General features: G+C 49.2%; 1 protein-coding gene across 1 annotated transcript in view; it reads left to right on the top strand.

Moving 5' to 3' along the window:
• LOC130576057 (uncharacterized) overlaps window positions 1-9,729 on the top strand; it is a 17,766-nt gene extending 8,037 nt beyond the window's left edge. Inside the window, exons 8-18 of the mRNA XM_057370429.1 lie at window positions 904-1,042; window positions 1,507-1,677; window positions 5,011-5,255; window positions 5,768-5,930; window positions 6,031-6,180; window positions 6,692-6,852; window positions 7,247-7,423; window positions 7,681-7,816; window positions 8,005-8,192; window positions 8,619-8,757; window positions 9,388-9,729. Coding sequence (XP_057226412.1) covers window positions 904-1,042; window positions 1,507-1,677; window positions 5,011-5,255; window positions 5,768-5,930; window positions 6,031-6,180; window positions 6,692-6,852; window positions 7,247-7,423; window positions 7,681-7,816; window positions 8,005-8,192; window positions 8,619-8,757; window positions 9,388-9,563 — 1,845 coding nt within the window. The 3' untranslated portion in view covers window positions 9,564-9,729. The remainder of the gene's footprint in view (window positions 1-903; window positions 1,043-1,506; window positions 1,678-5,010; window positions 5,256-5,767; window positions 5,931-6,030; window positions 6,181-6,691; window positions 6,853-7,246; window positions 7,424-7,680; window positions 7,817-8,004; window positions 8,193-8,618; window positions 8,758-9,387) is intronic.
• Window positions 9,730-11,148: the final 1,419 nt, after the last annotated feature.

The raw sequence follows: 11,148 nt of genomic DNA on the forward strand, positions 1-11,148 counted from the left end.
CACCCCACCAGAGCAGGGTCTTCACAGCCCAACTCCCAAATCTCCCCTGGCAGGCAACCAACCAGCAGGATCCWATAGAAATGTCATAATTATATAGAAAATACCAGCCCTCTTAATGGATTCTGTGGGGATGTTATGGGTCTCACCTCCTCACAGAGGAGAGCTGTGAGATCCTTACAGTGATTTAAAAAAGTTTAGCCCTTAAATTTTATAAAGGATGCCCTCCACACATTATGGGAATGGAGGGCTAGGAAACATAGGAATGCAAACAGTTTGGGTTTGTTAATTACACAAAATACTAAAAATTATCTATTAAAAGTAGCACCCAATGAAAGGCAGGTAATGGGTATTGTTCCACACACACTGACCTGCAATTACAAAAGCAAATATGGGATTTAGACATAACTGGTCTCTTCCCTTTGTATGACTGGTTGCAATAAGGAAAATTAAAAATCAAAAAATCTAGGCCATTTTCCTCCACTCTGATAAGAATATTTCGCTTGCTGTTGAAGAATGTGGAGATAAACCAGATCAGTTTTTTTTTTTTTTTTTTTTTTTTTTTAAAAAAAAAGCACATTTAAACAAATCAATTGAAAATTACTTGATAAATTGCCTAAAATTCCTATGGGAATGCAGCGCTACCAATTTAAAGTTGGTTTCCATTTACATCACCTGTTACTGCAGCTCCAGGTGCAGATCAACACCCGGCGATTTGTAAAGGCACACACAAGTGAACAATCCCGCAGGCTTTCACCCTCATTTAGTTATCTAGCTTAGGGGGAAAAGAAAAAAACCCGTTTTTCCCTTAAAAGAGTGTAGTTTACAGAGCTAATAATAACCCAGTCTGACAACACATCGGCTCCTCTGTGCCGTGTAATCGCCCCTTTTCCCCACCTCTCACAGGGCACCACCCTGATGACCAGCCTGACTTCCATAATGTTCGACAAAAACGTGTGGGAGACTCCAGACACCTTTAATCCTGAGCATTTCCTGGAAAACGGCCAGTACAGGAGGCGGGAGGCTTTTCTGCCCTTCTCTGCAGGTAGGATGATGGATGGGGAGGTGCCTCTCCTTTTTGCAAAGCTTTGCTTTTTATCCCCCAAGACACTGCTTATAGAGTAGGGAGTTCTGCTCCTGTCCGGCTTCCAGCCCATCCCCACAGTGAAAATCCCAGTCACAGTTCATAGTGGCTGCTCGGGGCGGGAAGGAAATCAATTTGTTATTGCAGGATCAAAAAAAAAAAAATAAAAAAAAATAAGGCTTTTCCTTCTTGCACAAGTTGCATAACTGCGTTTTTCAGACCATTCCGCTCTTCGCCTCTCGGAAGAGGCGCAGTTTGCTCGGCAGGAAACTTCTGGGGAAGGTTTGAGCAGATTGTGTGGGTGAACATTGCCACCTAACCTTTCCAAGAAGAAAAGCTGCCGCAGCCTGTGCGAGACAGCGCRGGCCGGAGGAGGCTCAGAGCTCGCTCGGGACTCTCTCGGGTTATTTGTGCTCCTTTTCCAGGCAAGAGGGCTTGTCCCGGGGAGCAGCTGGCCAGGACCGAGCTCTTTATCTTCATCGTAGCCCTGCTGCAGAAGTTCACCTTCCAGGCCCCGGCAGAAACCGAGTTGTCCTTCGCCTTCACGCTCAGCCTCACGCGCTGTCCCAAACCCTTCCAGCTCTGCGCTGTGCCCCGCACCTGAACCAGGCCTGGGGCTGCCCCAAACCCCTCTGCAGCCCCACAAACTGGGAAATGCCCCTTCTCCCAACTGCCCCCGAAATTCTGGGCTGAAATCATGGGCCTTGGCGACCCAGCACCCATCTGGGTCGCAGGGGAAGGGCACAAAGGGCACGTCCTGCAGCAAACACAACCCTTGTGGCTCTTCCCTTCCTCTCATTCCTGATCCCTGCTACCTGCCTAACAAAATGCACRGATTTAAAAGCCTTATTACCTAATTTCCTCTGTCAGCAATGCCCAGGAAGGTGTCTGCCAGCTGCAAAAGCATGGTTTAAATGCTGACTTTTCAATAGGGAATATGTCCATCACCYAGAAACCACTTAGCAACCCCCAAATCCCAACACTGCAGCACCCAAATAGCTGAGGTGTCCCTGGTGAGAGCACAGCTGACCTTGGACACAGAAGCTCTGGGTTCATGATTCAGCACCAATTTGGACTTCCTTGTGGCCACAGCCTATCCTTAGCCTCAGGTGGGCTTGGGCTCAGTGTGCTGGGCACTCCCTGCACCATCCCATTGCTACTTTGTGATGGAATCACAGAATCAAGGAATGCTTTGGCTTGGAAAGGGCCTTAAAGGTCTCCTCGTTCCACCCCGAGGCACTCCTCCCCCAAGACCTGGCTGCTCCAAAACCTACCCACCCTGTCCTTCAACACTTCCAGGGATAAAAAATCTGCAGCAACAGCATGAAATTTTTGGATCTCACAGAGAGTATGGGGAGCTTTTAATTAGGAGGCTACAGGAGTGAGGAGCAGCTTCTACCAAARCCCAACCCAAGTGGGATGGCACAGGGAGCKGTGCTTCCAGCAGGTCTGGAAGGGCTATAAAAATACAACATTGCAGTTTTATATTAGAAAAGCCAAAGTTTTGAGTGAGTAGAGTACAAATCAGAAAAGCTGCAATAAAATAATCCCTGGGGTTGCTGGGGAGCAGTTCACCTGGAGCCCAGCAGAAAGGGACCAGCAGAGAGGGTTGGGAGAGCCGTGCCTGTGGCAGCTCAGCGCTGGCTCTCAGGAAGGAAGCGTCAGAACAGTGGCTTTGTGGTGGGAAGTCATGAGTTGAACACTTCCCCTCTGTTCCTAGCAAAGATTTGTGGCCGTGCGTGACCAGCATGGCCATAGCATGGGGCGGAGGAAGGGGGGTTGGGACAGGGCACCCTCCGTGATGGACACAGAGCTCCTTCCCGTGCCAGGTCACTTCAGAAAAGGTAATTAAAYATGCAATTTGTAGAGAATCTTTCCATTTCTGTGACCGAGCATTTATGCTTAGAAATGCTGTCCCCTGTGTGCTTCACTTTACATGACAGTCACAGCAAAGATTATTCGATTTCCTCGGCTTTTTTTTGCTTTACCTTTCATAAGCGACTTTTCTATGGGTACCCGCATAGGATACGGAATAGTTAACAGGAAAAGAGGATTACATCGAGCTTCATTTCCACTGTTTTTCTCCTCTGTCCCAATAACGGCTTTGCTGCGGTACAAAGCAGGCCCTGTGCAGTGGCAGATTTATGCCACAGGGGAGAGTCCTCTGCACATCGCATCCCTGCCACGCCGGGCGCACGGGGATTCTGTCACTGATCACTCTAATCCTATTGCGTTTTTAATTATTGTTTCACAGTCATGGGCTCCCATGTCGTGTTTTTGTCTTTGTTAAAGAGGAAACATAAAAGATTCGGGATTTTTTTTTTTTTTTCCACAGATGAAGTTTTCAAAGCCACTCAGCGCTAAGCACTAGTTTCTCTCTGTTCTTTTTTATTTGTTCTGCTGTAGGTCTGACCTCTGTCTTATTTGCAATGGCTTCACAAATAAATGTTGATCTCTTTCCTCTTTCATTCCCAACCTTTGTTTCCTTGCTACTATAGGGTTTCCTCCCCTCTCCACTGAGAGAATAWATGATTGAAGTCATCTTCTTTTTCTTAAATCAGCTGGGGAAAATGACCAAAATTATATGCAATAATGCCATACCATAAAGGCAGGAGGCACGAATTTGTTTACTTTTATCCCATGTGAGTGCTGGGGAACACRTGCATCTCCATGGGCTCATGCCTAAGTGTTCCTAAAAACCAGAGATAAAAGGATTCTCCTCAAAAACAGGCGTTTCCTCTTTAAATTCCACAATGAAACAGAGACTTGACTTCTCAAGCTTCCCAAGTGTAAGGGTTGTAGAAAACAYGTGTATGGCATCACTCCAGTGGCTCTGGTGCACCTCTGTGCCTTGTGATCAACACTGGACAGTCCCAACAGCCACTACTGATGGCCCYAAAAGGGAGAAAAGGAACCCAAAAGGTTCTGATGACCGCAAAGGGCTGTGGCAGAGCCACGTGATGMAAGGGCAAAGTGCTGCTGCTTCTTTCCCAATATAACACAATATAACACAATAAAACACAATATATACAGCAAAATTACATGTGATCTGTGTGTGAACCTGATCTGGAGCTGCTCCTGGGTGGGTAAACATGGMACATTCTGTTGCCAGCTACCCCAAAGATCCCCAGATGGCCCCAACCCTCTGCATTGGCTCCTCAGCACCCGCCTGAGCTCTGTGAGGTTTTGGGAACAACTTCACCAGGGGCTACGGCCCAAAGGACAGGGCAAAGGGGGAAAGGGATTGTTGGAGAGCTCATGGCATGGCTGGAACAAGCTGCTCTGGCTGTACTCATCCGGCAGAGATCAGAAAATGATGGTGCTTAGGAACRGCTGCAGTTCCTGGAGAGCTGTTCACTCCCAGCCCACGTCACCCTGCCACACGGAAACACGAAACTGTGACTCAGATGGCTTGGGAAAGGTTTGTACAACCTTATCTCGGGTGTCCCCTGAGACCTGGGGCTTGGCCCGGGACTCATCAGAGCAGCGAGGGAGCTGCTGTAAACAAGGGGAGCCTGAGGCTCTCGAGCAGCTGAGGTTCCCTGGCACCGAGAAGGCAACGTGGGGACACAGCACGGTGAGAGCACCAGGGAAGGGGGAGCTGGGCTTATCCTGAGCACGGGGAAGCTGCCAGAAGGTTTTCATCTCGATCCCACAAAGCTGATTTCTGTCCTTTAGACAAGGCCATGGAGAACTAGGGTTCAGTAAAATATTGAAGGGGAAAGTGGGACCTGAGGGTGTTCTGATTCGTGGTGGAGTTTGTTTTAAAATCAGATCAGAGGAAATGTTTCCATTTAATCAAGAGGGATTTTAATCCTTTCTGAAAGTTGGGAAATCAGCTTGTAGAGCAGGCCAGCAAAAGCTGCTCTGTGCTCTCTTGTGTTTGCACCCACAGCTGCAGCAGCACATCACCCATCTCCCCCTGTGAGCTCAGCCTGCCCTGACCTGCTGTGGGACACATCCCTGCAGACCCCACCATCCAGCCATGCTGCACTTCCTCTGGGACAGCATCTCCCTCCAGACATTCCTCATCTTTCTCTTCGTCTTCCTGCTCATCGCTGACTACATGAAGAACAGAAATCCAAAGAATTTCCCTCCCACCCCATTCCGCCTTCCCTTTTTGGGGCACATCTACCTTGTGGACTTCAAAGATCCAGCGGTCACAGTGCAGAGGGTATGTGTGTGCTGGGCAGTGTGGGRAGGGGATGGAGGGATTGCAGCTCCACAGCCCTGGCTGTGCAGGGAAGGGATAACCCAAACTGGTCCTGAAGGCTGACAMGAGCTTTGCCCTCACCAGTGACATTTACCTGAGTACAAAGAGGGGGATAAATCCTGTGGGCAAAGGGCACAACACCATARCACAGGTGCAGTCACAGATGCATGAACCCCATAGGTCTGAGTGGGGGTTCAAATAAGGCGAAACAAAAATTGGAAAGAAATAGGACTGAAAAATCAAACCTGGAGAGGTTTACTTGATTTATGGCAAATTAACACCAACTCCTGATCACTGATTCAGGAAAAGAGGAAAGAGAAAAGACTAAACCCTCAGGCACAGTGCACACATTCTGTCTCCCCTCCCACTCTCATCTTCCCTTATTTTCACCCATGTCCCCTGACAGGGCTGTCCCAGTCTCACCAGGCACATTCATTACAAACAAAACCCCTTTCATTTACGTCCCCTCCCAGCTCAGTAAAAGATATGGTGACATCTTCGGCCTGCACATGGGTGGCATGAAGTTTGTGATGGTAAATGGGATGAGGCTGGTGAAGGAAGTGCTCGTAGAGCAAGGGGACAAGTTCATGGACCGCCCTTACATTCCCCTTGATGAGGAGGTTTTCAACAAGATCGGTGAGTTATCCCCCAAGGGGTGCCTCAGCTGTGAGGTCCAAGCCTTGGCCCTGCAGAGCCCTGGAGCTGTTCTCCCTGGTTCATGGGGTGTTCCTGCCAGGACTGATCTCCTCCAGCGGGCACTTGTGGAAGGCACAGAGGAGGTTCACCCTGACCACGCTGCGGAACTTCGGCCTGGGGAAGAGGAGCCTGGAGGAGCGCATCCAGGAGGAGTGCCGCTACCTGGCAGATGCGTTCAGGGAYGAACAGGGTGAGTGCCACGGCCTCAGCAGCTCTGCTGAAGGGATCAACTGCTACAATTTCACTGCATGCTGCCAAATACCCCACCTGGCAAGGGATGCTCCAACCCTGCCAGCCCCYCTGCTCCTTCCTGCAGGTGCTCTGCCTCCCAGCTGGCTGGGGAACGCAGCCAGGCAACACCCACTGCATTATTTATAGCCCTCCTCCAGCCTGCTCCTCTCTGGGATATACCGTGTGTACACAAATGCTGATATTTCCTAGGAATTCCAATGACACTCTGCAGACCTTGCTTTCCCAAGTAAACAAACATCTCCATAATCTGATTGAACTGGGATCAGTGGGATTGCCCCACCAAGCTTGGCCAGCTCATGGGGTCAGCCAGGCACCCCAGCAAAGCACTGACCTAGGACAGTGCCCATTAGGGGCCACTCAATTTATATTTCTTGACTATTTTACCTCTGAAAAGGTGTCTTCTCCTTTTCTGAGAGGAGTGGAAGAGAACTGATCTTTTTCTTCTCCAGGGAATCCTTTCAACCCTCAGCCCAAAGTCACTAATGCTGTTTCAAATGTCATCTGCTCTCTCATCTTTGGAAACCGGTTTGAATACCACGATGAGGACTTCCAAAGGYTGCTGAAGCTGATGTACGACATGACTGTCCTCCATGGAGCCATCACGAGCCAGGTACAGCCCTCCTGCCACCAACCCAGGGCTGCAGTTTCTTCTCTGGAGTCAACCTCAAAATTCAGGGGTCATCACCATTCCTGTAATCCCTATTCCTTTGCTCAGGGTACATTTGCCTGTAATTTCTTTCTGCCTTCTGTTCAAGTTGTGCTGTGCTCACACTGCTCTTTCTCACCCAAAATCGCTTTTCCTACCCACTGATTGCCAACCTGACTGCTGAAACACAGGGTAACACACAAATCACTCCATAATGACAATTCTGCTTTTCTGGAGGTGAACTGTTTTCATCATGTCCAGAAATCCAAAAAGTGCAATTGCAAGCTTCTCAAGTTTTGGCATCAGAAGAGTTTTTAAGTCCTTTATTCAATTTGTCTTTTTCCTCTCGTGTTCCAAGCTGTACAACCATTTCCCATCTATCATGAAGCACTTACCTGGAGCCCACCAAACCATTTTTAAAAACTGGAGGTTGCTGAAAAAATATATGCAAGAGCAGATCAATAAACACAAGGAGGACTGGAACCCTTCGGAGCTCCGGGACTACATCGACAGCTACCTGCTGGAGATATCCAAGGTCAGCAGTGGGGAAAACCCTYCTGGAGCAGGGCTTAGAAATCAGAAGGGATGGGGAAGAAGCCCAGATTGTCCATCTGAGCTGCCTSTGTGGCCTTTTATGAGCTCAGGGCAGACAGCAGGTTCAGGCCACCCATCAGTGGGATGGGAGCACAGGGGATCAGCAGCTTCTGCCAAAATCCTTGGGGTGGKCTGGACCAAGGCTGGTGCCAGGAGACTCTCACTCTCCCCGTGACACTGACACACCATCTCGTGAAGGACAAGGACAGTGCCACCTTCCAAGAGGAACACCTCATGGCCTGCACATTCGACCTGATKTTTGCTGGGACCGAGACCACCTCCKCGACCATCCGCTGGGCTTTGCTGTTTATGGCCACACATCCAGAAATTCAAGGTACAGCTCACAAAAAGCCAGTGTTTTCTTGCTTTTCTCCCTCACAGCTTTGTGAGACACCAGTTGTGAATGTCCCCACACTCTAAGAGGTGTGAACAGTGTCTCAGGTCCCTTGGTGGGCCCTTACAGCAATCACCTGATATTTTTCCAAGGGTTTTTCCCTGGGCTGATCCCTGCTCTCTCTCCAGCCCGGGTTCAAGCTGAGATTGATGCTGTCATCGGCCAGGCACGGCCCCCAGCCCTGGAGGACAGGAACAACCTGCACTACACCAACGCTGTCATCCATGAAGTGCAGAGGAAAGGCAACGTTGTCCCTTTCAACGTGCCGAGAATGGCATCGCAGGACGCCTACGTGGATGGCTACTACATCCCAAAGGTAAACTCRGGAGTGCTGGGGCTCCAGGGAGACTGCCAGCTCCCTGCCCTGGCCAGAGTTCACTCCTGCTGAATGTGGATTTTTGCCATCTAAACAATATTCTCCTGCTCCCTGAATGGCACCACACCCCCACACATATGGCTTTGAGGCASAGAGCCAAGCTCACAGCCCTGACAGGAACTTTGGCCCAAGATTACAACACATAAAAATGATGCTGATGAGGGAAAAGTGCAATTATATAACTGCACCTCCAAACAGACAAGAAGTAGAAAGATCTGGCCCTGCAGTGAGGTGTTGCTCAAATAATTTCAGTAGAATTTGACTGTGGATGTTCCTTGTGGAGAGGAGCCTGGAAGATAAAACTGCCCCGCTTGCTGTCAGTGCCAGAGAAAGTGTGATTTATTTTTCTTTTTTTTTTCCTCTTAGGGCACTGCTGTAATGACAAACTTAACCTCTCTGCTGTTTGATAAGAATGAGTGGAAAACCCCTGAAGCTTTTAACCCCGAGCATTTCCTGAAGGATGGGAAGTTCTGGAAAAATGACTATTTTCTACCATTTTCTATGGGTAAGATTTGCTGAATTATGGTTCACAATGGGAGCTCAGGTTTCCAGCTGCAGGGTGGAGACAGAGAGGAACACAGCAATAGGAAGGGCAGATACACCTGAGAGGGGCTGCTCAAACTGCTCCCACGGCCTCCCCAAAGCACCACAACCACACCTGGAGCCCTTTCTTGTCTCTCTTCACATGCACAGAAGAGATGGGGGTGAATAAAACCCATGAAAACTCCAGAGACCTTAGGAACACCTTCACTGAGGCAAGAGCATTGCTCTGTGCTCCTGCTGGCCCCATGGCTGAGCTCACAAGGGGCCTCACTGTTGCCACCACACAATTCTGCAGCCAGCAGCTTCCCTGGGGAAGTTGCTTTTAGCCCCCATTTCCCACTCCAGCATCACACACCTCCGCAGGCAGCTCTCCTTGGTGAGCTCTCCCAGCACAGACACATCCAGGTTGTGTGTGTGAATTGTCCTCATGAAGTCATGTAATTTTGGGGGCCAGTCATTATTGGGAAGCTTAGTTTGGGTTGAACTCATCCAGGAATGGGGTAACACAGCTGGACCACGGTCCTAAGGGCAGCAAAGCATTTTCAGCAGCCAAAGCACAGTCTGAGGATGCTGTGGGTTTCTGTCTCCACAGGGAAGCGTGCCTGCCTGGGTGAGGTGCTGGCCCGTGCTGAGCTCTTCCTCTTCTTCACAACCCTGCTCCAGAAATTCACCTTCCAGGTACCCCCAAACACCACGCTCAGCCTCCAGCCCATAATAGGCATCGCAATGGCCCCACAGCCCTACAAGATCTGTGCTGTTCCTCGGTAGGGAAGCCTCGGTCATCGTCCCCACATGGAAAATCCTTTGTCAGGGGTGCTGAAAACAAGACCTTGACAGCTCYGGGGGAGAGGCTGTGTGGTTTATTTCTTTCAAAGCAATTGCAAAATCATTTATTTTACAAGTAGACCTTGCACTCTGTATCCCATGATGATTGATCAGCATTTTTAGGCTTGCCCTGTGGCACTGTAAATGAATAAGGGGCTTGAAGCTTTCCTAATTTTGTGATGGATGGCCATAGTTCACTCACCTTGGCTAAATGGGGAACATTTTAGAGACTGCACTGCTGAGGCTGTGGCTGGGTACAGTGGAAGAGCAATACCAGCCTTTGTTTTGTAACACTGGTACAAGTATTAATGCAACATTTCCTTATTATGTACTTCTCTAAAAAAAAAGGTCACTCTATAACACCTCTGTCTCATGCATCAATAAATCTTTATCAAAACATTTCTGTCATGAAGTGTTCTGCAAAGTGAAGCCCAACACAGGCCATGTCCAGCCTTCAGCCATGTGTTTGCCCTGCACTGCTGCAGGARGTTGGCATTGCTACAGCAAAGGCARTTCCTACAGAACTTGAAAAAATGATCCTGACAGCACAGGTAAACCAGAATTACAATATGCAAAATCCCTGTGTTTACCTGCCCAGCATTATGGAGTGGCTGGTGTGTCCAGAGGCAGCTCCAGCAACACAAAACATGTCRTTAAGCTGCTGCTCTCAATGGTCCAGTGAGGAAAAGGGTGCCTTGGAAAATAACAGCAACAAATTCCTGTTTTAAACCATCATCTACAGTGAAACAGCCTCAAGACTGACCACCAATGCTTAACACTAGTAAATGTCTTGAACTGGGAAACAGCTGCACCACAGGACCCCACTGAGGCCTCCAGGTAGAAGCTGCAGCTCCTGGTGGGGAACTGGGGCTGCCTCAGGAAACCAGCACAGCACCAGGAACACACACATCTAACTCCTGCTGAGGAAATGAGCAGAGAGCAATCTTTTCYTCTTCATTTTCAACTTTCCCTGGAGTACAGCTCACATGTTCCTAGAGGAAGCAGATTTCCCCAAGGTGAACAGGGTTTCTGGCAAAGCTCCTTTAGCACAGGGCTCGGTGGGGGTGTTCTGCTGCCTCCTCTGATTTTCTGTGCCAGTGGAAACAAGAGCTTGGACTGAGATGCTTTTCTGGTACTTGGGGCTGTTTCACAGACCCATCAGGTGGAGAAATGAGAATGTATGAAAAACCAGTGCATTTATAAAATGCAGACTTGTCTCATCCYACTTCTAGTGAGAACCTGCTCAGCCCCAGCCCTCCAGCCCTCCTCTCCCCATGCCAGCTGCCCTCCAACTGCTGCTGGCATGGGCTCCCAAACCCTCCCTTCCCAGCAGAAACAAGAAAATCCACTTGATCTTCTTTTCCTTCCTTGAGAGAAGCTGAAAAGGAAGGCTGGAAGTGGCTGCATGCCTGGAATTGACTGGGAACAGGGAAAGGGAACAGTGATAAATTTCTGCTGTGTGCAGGATTACTCCCAAAACATTTCCAGTTCTCAGGTGCCATCTGACTGTTTTGACTTTTTCCCCTCA

The sequence above is a fragment of the Malurus melanocephalus genome, unplaced genomic scaffold (genome assembly GCF_030028575.1).
Source record: "Malurus melanocephalus ecotype Western Australia unplaced genomic scaffold, MMel_1.1 scaffold_125, whole genome shotgun sequence".
NCBI lineage: Eukaryota > Metazoa > Chordata > Aves > Passeriformes > Maluridae > Malurus > Malurus melanocephalus.